General features: G+C 32.6%; 2 protein-coding genes and 1 pseudogene across 2 annotated transcripts; 1 reads left to right on the plus strand and 2 right to left on the minus strand.

The window, feature by feature from the left end:
• Nucleotides 1-476: 476 nt before the first annotated feature.
• LOC114195489 lies at nucleotides 477-1,222 on the minus strand (annotated as a pseudogene).
• A 3,599-nt stretch (nucleotides 1,223-4,821) lies between these two features.
• Nucleotides 4,822-7,080, plus strand: LOC114193437 (staphylococcal-like nuclease CAN2). The gene is made up of 9 exons (XM_028083240.1): nucleotides 4,822-5,120; nucleotides 5,289-5,344; nucleotides 5,474-5,588; nucleotides 5,721-5,831; nucleotides 5,947-6,134; nucleotides 6,224-6,280; nucleotides 6,358-6,517; nucleotides 6,603-6,671; nucleotides 6,753-7,080. The coding sequence occupies exons 1-9, from the start codon at nucleotides 4,968-4,970 to the stop codon at nucleotides 6,849-6,851; spliced, it is 1,008 nt and encodes a 335-aa protein (XP_027939041.1). The 5' UTR covers nucleotides 4,822-4,967; the 3' UTR covers nucleotides 6,852-7,080.
• An 874-nt stretch (nucleotides 7,081-7,954) lies between these two features.
• LOC114194419 lies at nucleotides 7,955-10,950 on the minus strand. The gene is made up of 2 exons (XM_028084614.1): nucleotides 10,651-10,950; nucleotides 7,955-10,310 (listed from the first exon to the last, which is right to left on the minus strand). The coding sequence occupies exon 2, from the start codon at nucleotides 10,258-10,260 to the stop codon at nucleotides 8,578-8,580; it is 1,683 nt and encodes a 560-aa protein (XP_027940415.1). The 5' UTR covers nucleotides 10,261-10,310; nucleotides 10,651-10,950; the 3' UTR covers nucleotides 7,955-8,577.
• Nucleotides 10,951-11,151: the final 201 nt, after the last annotated feature.

Genomic DNA, 11,151 nt, shown 5'->3' on the forward strand with positions numbered 1-11,151 from the left:
CTAGATTAAAATTGGACAACATGAAACTTTATACAATGTTGCAAGAGGTGGACATTGATGAAGTTAGTAATTTCTTTAATATTTTATTTAAAAATAAACTACAATATAAATTGGCAGTGATTTTTTATTTGTTTGTTTTTCAAGAATCAATCGGAGAAAGGGGACTTGTTGATCTAAACACTAATTATGGTTAAATATTTATTTTTTTAAATATTTTTGTAAATACCCGCGGATACCCGTGGATACTCGCGGATATGAAAAAAATAGACGGGTACTCGCATAACGGATATCCGACGGATATGGATACGGATACGGGACAAATATTTATCCAGCGAGTAGGGTACGGAAGAGCTACTACCTGTACCCCGCCCCGTTGACATCCCTATTCCTAATTATATGAGACAACTACAACAAAAACAATCACATGTACTCTTATTATTGCTAAAACAATTTATAATGTTAATTAAACAATAAGATTGTATACAAATAAATAGAATAATTATACTTTTATAGATCCATTATTTCATTTGATGTCTCTCTATCATGTGCTTTTGTTTTGAGATAAAGGTCAAGAATTACAAAATTGAAATGGGACATTGTTATACCTCTTCAAACCTCACATATATGATAGAATATAAGTTCATGAGTGTACACTATAATTTATATATTGTTTGTTTCGGAAAAGAAAAGTTGAATTCAGCAATTGGGTTAGGGTTGAGCATCTTCCCATGGGGTTGCATTCTTCCCAATCTTGTGAAGAACCCTAATAACTTCTTCCGTTGTAACATCTCCTGTTACCATCACCTTGTTCAACTGTTTGTCTGCGTTATACGTCTCAATATCTGCAAAAAAATTATTCACAGTAAACAAGAGATCAAGTTCACAACATAGTAAATTAATTTTATGTACCAAAACCTAAACCTAATTACATTTTGGAAATTAGTTGCATATACCTTCGATCTTCTTGATGGCCTTAAGAATTTTCTTGATACACTCGTCACAGTGTAAACCAACCTTCACTTCCACCACCTGAGATACAAAAACAAGAAACTTTAACGACTTTTATTTCTGTCTCATATATATAGCTGAAAACAAAAGGATGAATGAGCCAAGTAGGAAAGTTTCTTACATTTGCCATTGTAATTTATCTGTGAGAGAAAAATTGGCAAAAAATTCGAGTCTCTGATGTTAGAAGCGAAGAGAAGGCAGAAGAAAGAACAAGGAAAAGAGTGTTATGAGATGCTTCCATTTTTATATGAAAAAGCATGCAGTGAAGAATCTGGTTCTGCATATGAAAGATGGAATCTTTCACTTTGTGTGAAGGAAAGGTGCATAAAACTTTATTCCAAATTGTTGATCTGGGAATTACTGGCTTCCACTAGCACAATCTCCCAATAAGGAAGAGGAATGCATCAGCCAACAAATTATTTCTGAAGCTTTCATTTCTCAAACTGGGATAATGCTGAATTATTTGGATGAAGGAGACTGCAAAATGCTAATTAATTTTATTTTCTTTATTGTTAAAATATTTTTATTTTCATTATTTATTAGTCCCTTATATTTGATTATTGTTGACATGTAATTGAAAACTCCTTTTTCCTTTCTCCACAAAGACTGTCCTATTCCATATATAGTCTCAAATTATTTGCTAATTGCTCATTCAAGTACGTAAAATATTCTTTTATGTATTATAAATGTGATTGCTACAACAAGGTCTAAAAACCATTATTACATGAAATCGTTTATTTTACCAAGACACGAGTAACATTTTTTAAGAAATCTTAATATAGTTGTTTTATTTGTTTTGACATTCCTATTGGGAGGGCCTTAATTTGTGACAACTGAAACACCTAACAATGGATTTGTGGCACATGTTGCTAGAGTCTTGTCTTTCTAATTAAACAAACCACATAGTTGAATTTGTGAGCTATGGGAAACAAAATATTTTCCGCCACTTTTGTTTTCATCAGAGTTCATTTTATTTGTAATCATGGATAGGTGAAGTAGTCCTTCATGCTCTTAAAATTTTTATAATTACCAACGTATTATTATTGACGATAATAAATTTTGAAAATAATTTTTTCAGTAAATTTAACTTTATTAGTAGATTTTTCTGATAAATTTTACAATTTAATTTATTAACAAATATTTTCGTTTTGACAATATCTGTTAATAAATTACAATTTTATCATTATAGGATATTTTTTATAATAACTTATAATTACAATTATCTAACGATAAATCCGTTGACAAATATAATTATCCTCAGTAACTTATAATAACAATTATTGATGAAATTTCTATTAAGAAGAGATGGGTGAAAAAAGATGACTAGGTTCACCTCATATTAAGGAATATTTTTCTAAATACTTCTTCATCAATGATTTGATCTTTTGGCAAAAATATTTCTTTGCTTGAGGATTTTGCTGAAAACAGTGTCATTGTTATCGATAGAGTAAACATTGTATGCTAAACATAATAAATGTTATACAAATAGCATATAGTGTATGCATAATAAATAGTGCTTCATAGTACTTTTGATAAGCTCTTGTCAAAATAGGTCTAAACTAGATAATAATACCTAAGTTGAGCAGGTTTAAGATATCCTAATATTTTAATTAACAACTCACCTTAATTTAACATGATGATTCTATTTATAAACAGTAATGGTATGATATGGTCTAAGTATCATCTCTAATTTGTATGAGCAATCCTATCTCGACTTCTGTGTAGAAAAAAATTGATTAAAATATCTTTTTAGTTCCAATTTTCGTCAAATTTTGTTAAATAAGTTCTAATTTTGGTTTTGTGTTCAAATAAGTCTCAATTTTCGTCAATTTTATTCAATTGAATCCTTTTTTGCTAACATCATTTAAATCATTAACGACCACGAGTAGTATGTGTGTCACTTCGTGGTTTTTTTAAATTTTTTTTAGTTTTTTTATTTTTTTTAAATTTTAAATTTTTTTTGAATGTCCACGTGTCAACCCAGTAGCGTGTCATCTGTCAAAATCAATGTTCTATATTTAATTTGGTCCCTATATTTGTTATTTTTGTTCAATTTAGTCCCAATTTTGTTTAAAATTGACCAATTTTATCCCTATCGAAGATGTGACCAAATTTAATTTTTATGTCAAAGTTATAATGATGTGAATTTTAATATATTATATAAAAATATTTAATAAAAAAATGTGAATTTTAATATAAAAATTAAATTTGATTTCAATTTGGAGAGAAACCAAATCGGTTCATGTTAACAAAAATTGAGACTAAAAGTAATAAATATAAGGACCAAATTAAATATAGAACATTGACTTTGACACCTGACACACGGTTGGGTTGACACGCGAACATTTAAAAAAAATTAAAAATAAAATAAAAATAAAAAAATCACGAAGTGACACGTGACAGCCACTGTTCATGATCGTTAATGATTTAAACGGTACTAGCAAAAAAGATCAAATTGAACAAAATTGACGAAAATTGAAATCTATTTAAATATAAAACCAAAATTAGAATTTATTTGATAAAACTTGATAAAAAAGTATTTTAACCGATAAAATTTTCTTGTAAGATGTTTAAATCCGACAAATAGCATTTTACACGGTAATAAAGTTTTAACTTGGGAAGTTAATGTTTTAGATAAATTTAAATGACTTTGCTCTGTCCTTTGTCCTTCCTATCTCTCTTTTGCTGAAGCATGGCCAAGCTGGTATTACACAGTGGATTGTAGTAAAGTACGATAAATTATTATTTTGATTGAAGGAAACACTCTTTTAAAACCTTTTCTTACCAACTATCTCCACTTTTCCTTAGATAAATAATTATTACAAAACATTCTAAATAATAGTACGCATTTAGATCACTTTAAAATATCAACCTTCTCCTTTGTGTAGCCAATGAATCCAAAGTAATAATTAGTTTGATGAGTATTTTAAAATATATCAAGGGAGATGATTCGTTGACACTCTACAATTAAAAATTACATCCACATGATAATTTAATACATCAATATTTTAGTTATATCTCTTTTATATTTTAATGTAAATTATTACATTACGAAAATAGATGTAAAATAAATATATTTTATTTTACATGATGTCAAAATATTTTTTTTTTTATAACCAGTTACATGGTATACAATCTCAGTTTTAATATGTATTTTTCACAGACATATTTATAATTGATTATAAGTAATGTTATAATTAATTATGCATGTATCATTTATAGCTAACTATATATAAATATATTTTTTATGATAATAATAAATAAAATCATTATAATAAACAAAATAATCTTTCTCCTTACTCATGTTCTTTTTTCAAATTAAACTCTTATTTTTTTTCTTATTTCTTACGTTTTTCTCTGTGTGTGTCTCAAATTAATAATTAATGAAAAATACATACATAAAATTGAAAGTCAACATACTAATAGTTTACACGTTTGAAAAAATAAATACAAATACTTAACATCTATTAACGTTAATTGAGATCTATTCCACCTGCACATGGTATCTGTACTTAAATTTGAATAAATAATACACACAATAATAAGATAACATATGATAATAAATAAATAAATAAATAAATGTATATAATCATCTTTGAAGTAGTGGGAACAATAAATTCTGATTCTCAAAAGTAACATGTAAATGAAAATCTTAAATTAGTTTTAAAGTGATATAGCATTACATTAGTTTTAACCATGCCATTATCATCAAAAAAGCGTTACCCATGTTTTACGTTAGACCGTTGACGAGGTCCTTTTACAGTTCCTTCCCAACAACATTATACAATTAGAAGAAACTAAGAATTCAAGGCAATTGCCAATCATAGCACGCCACCTGTTTTTCTGTTCACTTTCTCTGTACCAAATCCCAATTCCTGATTTGCTCTTGCCCCTAGATTTTTTCCCCTTTCTTCTCCTTCATTTTCCCAAAAAGTTTCAAGCTTTGATCAAACTGAATCATGGGGAACGCCCTGAGGTTTCTCTACGGGCATTGCTGCAAGCCCACTGCAGCTGGTGATTCTGATTCACTTGGGCCTCACGGCGTGTCCTCTGCCACCGTTGGTGTATCAGCACTTGCCCATGATCTCTTTCACTTTGACATCACCTCGCAGGTGCATGCATTTTGCTCCCTTCATCCTTTGATCAGGAACTCACTCTTTGTCTGATTCTGTTTTTCAGCTAATTTGGCATGTTCAGTTCGTGAGGTTTTTATGCTTTTCAGCTATTTTAGTACACTGATTTTGTGAGGTCTCTGTGTTTTCCCTTTTCAAATCTTTTAGGTCCCGGAAGGACTCAGCAAGCATGTTGTGTCTTCTAAGAAGGCTCAGGCTAATTGGTATGTTCTGATTAACTTATGTGAGAAACTTTAGTTTGTTCTATTTTCTTGCATGTGATTGTTGAGAAAAATATTTTGCCTTTGAACTATGTGTGCGTGCCCTTTCTGTTCCTTACAATTTTTTTGAAGGTATAGAAAGTTAGTAGATGCTTGGAAAGAGGCAAAACCCCCTCCTAAGACACCTGAAGAAGCAGCTACACTTGTCATTCAGACATTGAAAAGGCACCAAAAAGCAGATGTTGAGGTTTGCATGAACTTCCTAACCTTGAATTAAGTATGAGTGCACTCTAATGTTATGTTACCTTACCAAAGAGGCCAAGCTACCTGCAAAAGAAAAAATTCATTGTGGATGAAATTTATGTTGCTTCATTTACAGGGATTGTTGGCTTTCTATGGTCTTCCTCCGCCACACACCCTCGTTCAAGGAACTGCTCAAGCCCCTTCATCCTTGCCTGATGGAGTTCAATTTGAAATGCACACCTTGCCTGTAAGAATATAACATTTTCATGCAATCTATAAAATAATAAAATCATGTGTACTTGTGCTGAAAATGTGGTTTCTGACAAAATGACATTGTTCATCATTGTTTTCAATGGGACCAGGTTGATGCAAGAGCAGTAGCAGATGGGGATACCGTAACAGTGTATGTCAGCACAACAGACCCCAGAGAATCAGCATTTGTCCCTGGCAACGTTCATGCAGCAGCAGTGAAAAGATCAGAAGCACGTGCCCGGAGGAACTTTCAAGACGCTGATGCATTTCACAAACAGATAATTGATGCAGGATATCGGTTGGTTTGTAGTTTCCCAGCTTCTTATAGCTTCATATGTCTATGCTTCCAACACATGCTATTTTTCTTCTAATTGTTTGGCTATTTAGGGTGATTCCTGGTGAAAACGAGGAAATCCTAGCTAAGAAATATAGGATTCGATTAAGGTAATGACTGAACAAACACTAGTGATAGAATGTTGAGTTGTTTTGGAAGCCGGTAATGAACTCTAGAAACAAAACAGGGGAATTGATGCACCAGAAAGTGCAATGCCTTATGGAAAGGAAGCTAAAGCTGAACTGGTCAAGCTTGTTCAAGGAAAGCCTTTGAGGGTCCTTGTTTATGGAGATGATCGCTATGGTCGTTGTGTAGGTGATATCTATTGTAATGGCATTTTTGTACAGGTAATCATTTCATTGTTTTACTCTGAATCTATACGTGTTTTTATTAGTTTCTGAGTTTTTCATTTTGATTTTCATTTATGACTAGGAAATAATGTTAAAGAAGGGTTTAGCATGGCACTACACAGCCTATGACAAACGGCAGGAACTAGAAACAGTAATTACTGACCAATGTTATGGTTCTTTCATTGTTTTTCAAAGTTATAAATATCCTAACTTTCTTGAGTTGTTATGTTAGTGGGAGAAACAAGCCAGAGCAAAGCGTGTTGGGTTATGGGCTTCAAAAAATCCTGAAAAGCCATGGGATTGGAGAAGAGAAAGAAGAGAAGGTGCATGACAACACATAAATTCACACCAGAAGAATTACCAGGGTGCCTTTGTCAGCAATTTTTTGTGAAAAAACTCAAACCAAAGGTCCTTCATTCAATGTTAATGTATCATTTGTTTGACAAACTGTGTGTATATACAAAACAACTGTGAACAAACTAGGTATGCTTTTCTATGGAATGCTTGGATCATTGACAAATCTGATTTCAGACATCTCAAACAATTTCTTTTTTTGGACAGACAAATTATTATAGTGTTGATAAAGTGATTTACATTTGCATATCTTTTTCATTTGTAGATAATGTAGAGTTTGAAATTAACGTGAGGTTAGAATATTACTTCTTTAAAAAGGTTAATATAAGATTTTGTCAAAATATAAACACTTACATCACAGAGACATCAATTGGAAAATCTTCTAATTCAAATGAAATATAGTCATGCCTATACTCTTCTGGTGGCACCAAAGTCTGCCATATAACTAACACGTTTGCATTTGGGGTATAAATGTTTCAACTTAATCAGTTGCAAAAGAATTGTCTTGGGGAGGTAGAAGATTTTTCATAGCCATAATGATGTTTAATCATAAATCAAAGTCCTAAAATGTTGAATTTCAAAAGCTAAATAATTTGTCATGTTCTATGAGCACAAATTATTTTCCATACCAATTATTTCATTAAAATATGTAAAAAATATTATAAATAGAAATTAAATAAAGATAAGAAATTTACGATCACTCGGCCAACTGAATTAGATTTGCTTAACAAAACATATAGATGTTAGATAATACATGATATCATTATTAGTAATAAATAAACCAAGATTTATTAATCGTGTTTGTTAAAAAAAATTCAATGTAATATAAATTATGAAATGTAAAATGAAAAATGAATTTCTTGAATAGATTCTATTGAATTTGGTAAAAAAATTAAGAAAATCATTCGATTCAATTTAGAATATACTTATATTCATACATATAAATTTAGTAATATTAACATCATACTTTTAAATCAAACCGATTATAATCAATATAGTTACAACGCTAATTAAACAGAAGCCAAAAATCAATCTATTGAAGACCCTTTAATTAAATGAGAGCATATCCAACTTTAATACTAAAATAAATTGATGGTATAATTAAAATAATAAAATTAAATCAGATTGTTCTGTCTCCTACACGCGCCCCCTCCAATACAATATCACACCTTTAACAAAAAGATGCTCCTTGTTGTGATTAATAACATCACAGAAAGATCACAGTAATGCATTCATGGATATATCTTGGATTGAACAAGCTGTATCCAATGCCTTGAAATGAACAGGGAAACTCAACAGCAGTGAACAAGTTATTTGGAGAACCAGACCTGGTTGTGTATACATAATCATTTATTTTAACTCTCACAAGAAGGAACACGGTAAGATTTAAGAATGTACAATGTTCTCTACAACCTTTTCCTCTGTCGTCGAAATCATCTCATCTTCGGGGAAAATTGTAAGGAAAACCTCAAAAAAGAAGCAAAAGGACCTTGGTTTCAAGCAGACATCTAATCAATTAATTACACAATGTGACTGATGTTCAACATCAAGAATGTACTTCCTAAAAATTCAAGGCTGATATACAGTGTGAGAACTGAGAGGATAAAACCATGAACTAGGATATACTAAGCACAAAATTCAATGGACCATCCCCTATAATGCCATGTTTAGTAGGAAGCAGAAAGCATCACCGCTTTTCACCTTCAAGGAGTAAGAGATTCCCTTTGCATTAATGGTGGAATAGGTGGGTTCATTGTATCATCTTTTCCTCTTTCAGAAAGCTCTTCTTTTACAGTAGATAGTGGTCTCTCTGGACTACGATATTCCTTCAAGAAACTACTTGAACTTAGAGGACTGGATGGCTTGATCATAGAAGGGGAAGAGTTGTTACCCAAAGGAGAACTTGTGCCAGATTTGATTGATGCCACATCTTCACGAGGCAAAGGTGACATTGGCTGTTGGTCACTATAAGAACCTTCTTTTCTGCATAATTTGTCTTCTACAATGTCATAGCTATTTGCCGTCCTTACTTCTTGAGCAAGAGAGCACCAGCAACAACATAACCAAAGCGTGCAATCGGAAGCTGAAGGCTTGCCAAAACAAAAGTTATAAGAAGGCAAATTGAACCTTTTTCTCATCTGGATCCTCCAAAAGCCACCATAGAGTGCACCAAAAAAACAAAGAATGATCCCAGTAGCCACTAGAGCCTGTCTAACAGTGTCATTCTCAATATTAACAGCAGCCAAGGTAAAAATCCAGAAGGGAGCCATACAGAACAGCATAAAAGTAGCAATGTGAACGTACATGTTTCCAAAGCCAAGCCTCTCCATGTTCCAACCAAAGACACAAAATGTACAGAAAAGTGATAGATATGCTTGCGAAATGTCATCCCAAATGTCAAGTATTCCTCCACTCCACTGTGGTCTACTTTCAATAACCCTCTGTTGCTGTCTAGATGCAAATGAATATTTCTTCTGAAATGATTTCACTCTCAGCTGGTCTTGCCTCTGAGCAACAGAATCTTCAACCTGTGCTTCTTCATCCATCTCAGAATTATAATCTTTACCCAGAGGGCTAAGAATGGAATACAGACCAGCCACTGCAGGTGCACCAATAGCAAAAGATATGCATATTCCAACTCCTATGGCGGGGCGGTCAGATCTATTATACCCCCAGTTTAGACCACAAAGTGCATATTGAGCAAAACAGTTCAGATTAAGGAGAATGATCACTACCATCATGTGTGCCCACTCATGGGGCTTATAAGTCCCATTCTTGCAATACACCTTTCGAAGTTTTGGGATATCTTGTGGATTCCACCTGCACAGAAGCACAAGGTGGTAGCACCTCTTTGGATGCTGGTACAAACACAACAGTGTAAACAGTGCATTGAGTATTTGATTGTTCACTTCAAACCATGTATTTCTCTGAGACTTACTTGGCAGCGCACTATTCAACATGCCAGTCATGACAAGGAACAGAATTGCACCAGAAACAGCAACACACAAGATCCACACAAAAAGGGCCATGTTCATCGGGTCCCTAATCCATTCAACAGACATCTTCTTGAGTGAACCCCAGTCAAGCTTCTTAGCAAACATGCCACTGAAGCGCTCCCTCAAGCGAAGAGAACTCGGTGAAGGCACACCCTGTGAAATCTGGTCCTTTTCTGTTGCAAGCCGCTTGAATTTTGCAGATGCAGACCCAAATTTCAACAAGTTGATCCTATTGGGAAGAAAACTCAAGGTGCTCTGGAACTTCCTCTGAGAGTTTTCATCTCCCACCAGCGTTCTTCCAGATGTTGAAATATCTATGGAAGCAACGTCATTTACTTTATTTCCATTAGATTCCTCAATTTCATCTTTACCATTATCAACCGTAACCATTCTGATATGAAGCCTGAACCTTCTCAATCAAAATCAGAACCCTATAATGACTGTTAGGAACAAAATTAGCGAGGATAAGAACAGAACATTTGTGATAAATTTCAAACCCATATCAAATTTCATGGGTATTCATTCGCACAAAGACAAAAATTCAGACTTTTTTTTAATATATGCGACGATAACCTAGTAAACAGATCATCATTCACTTTAGTTAATTATAATTCACAACCTACAACAAAAATATCAACTGACAATTACACAAAAACTAATGTAAATAACACCAATAGATTCGTCTCAAGAAAAAGAGCAAAGAAAAAGAAAAGAAAAAAAAAGAACAACAATATCAAAGGTTGAAGGTACGAGGCGTTAAGAGCAAGCAAGTAAACGTACCTGTAAGGTGACAAAAAAGGAAGAACGAGTTTGAATCCAAGGAAGAGTTATATTCTCTGTAAAAACTCACAAGCAAATAACGAATCTAAACTCTGGAAAGTGCAAACTGTAAGACGTAAAACAAAGAAATCGCATATGAAACGAACGGAAGAGTTGTTTGTTTCTCTGCATCTGGTCAAAGGGATTGCAGAATGCCAATTCCCCGAAAACTAAAAGGAAGTACACATTGAAAATATTGAAAATTTATTTGATGGGTCAAAATTGAAAATTAAATTTATTTTTTCTTCAAACAACCATGACGACAGTCGCACTGTGTGGTTGAGTCAAAAAGAGGATAATAAAAAACGATATATCATGTGTTTTTTTTGTATTATTCAGACAATTATTACATTAGTGGAAACAATCAAGAAAAAAGAAAATTTCGAAGTTTCTTTAAAAAAACAAGGAAAATTTGGAGGTGGGGCCCCTTTTTGTATTTATATTATTTATTTAAATAAGTTA

The sequence above is a fragment of the Vigna unguiculata genome, chromosome 8 (genome assembly GCF_004118075.2).
Source record: "Vigna unguiculata cultivar IT97K-499-35 chromosome 8, ASM411807v1, whole genome shotgun sequence".
NCBI classification, from domain to species: domain Eukaryota; kingdom Viridiplantae; phylum Streptophyta; class Magnoliopsida; order Fabales; family Fabaceae; genus Vigna; species Vigna unguiculata.

What these genes read in the sequence shown, in the direction of transcription:
- LOC114193437 (XM_028083240.1), top strand. Translation starts at nt 4,968, where the DNA reads ATGGGGAACGCCCTGAGGTTTCTCTACGGGCATTGCTGCAAGCCCACT. An exon ending in AAGAAGGCTCAGGCTAATTG is followed by an intron (nt 5,345 to 5,473) that starts GTATGTTCTGAT and finishes ATTTTTTTGAAG; the next exon opens with GTATAGAAAGTTAGTAGATG. An exon ending in ACCAAAAAGCAGATGTTGAG is followed by an intron (nt 5,589 to 5,720) that starts GTTTGCATGAAC and finishes CTTCATTTACAG; the next exon opens with GGATTGTTGGCTTTCTATGG.
- LOC114194419 (XM_028084614.1), bottom strand. Translation starts at nt 10,260, where the DNA reads ATGGTTACGGTTGATAATGGTAAAGATGAAATTGAGGAATCTAATGGA.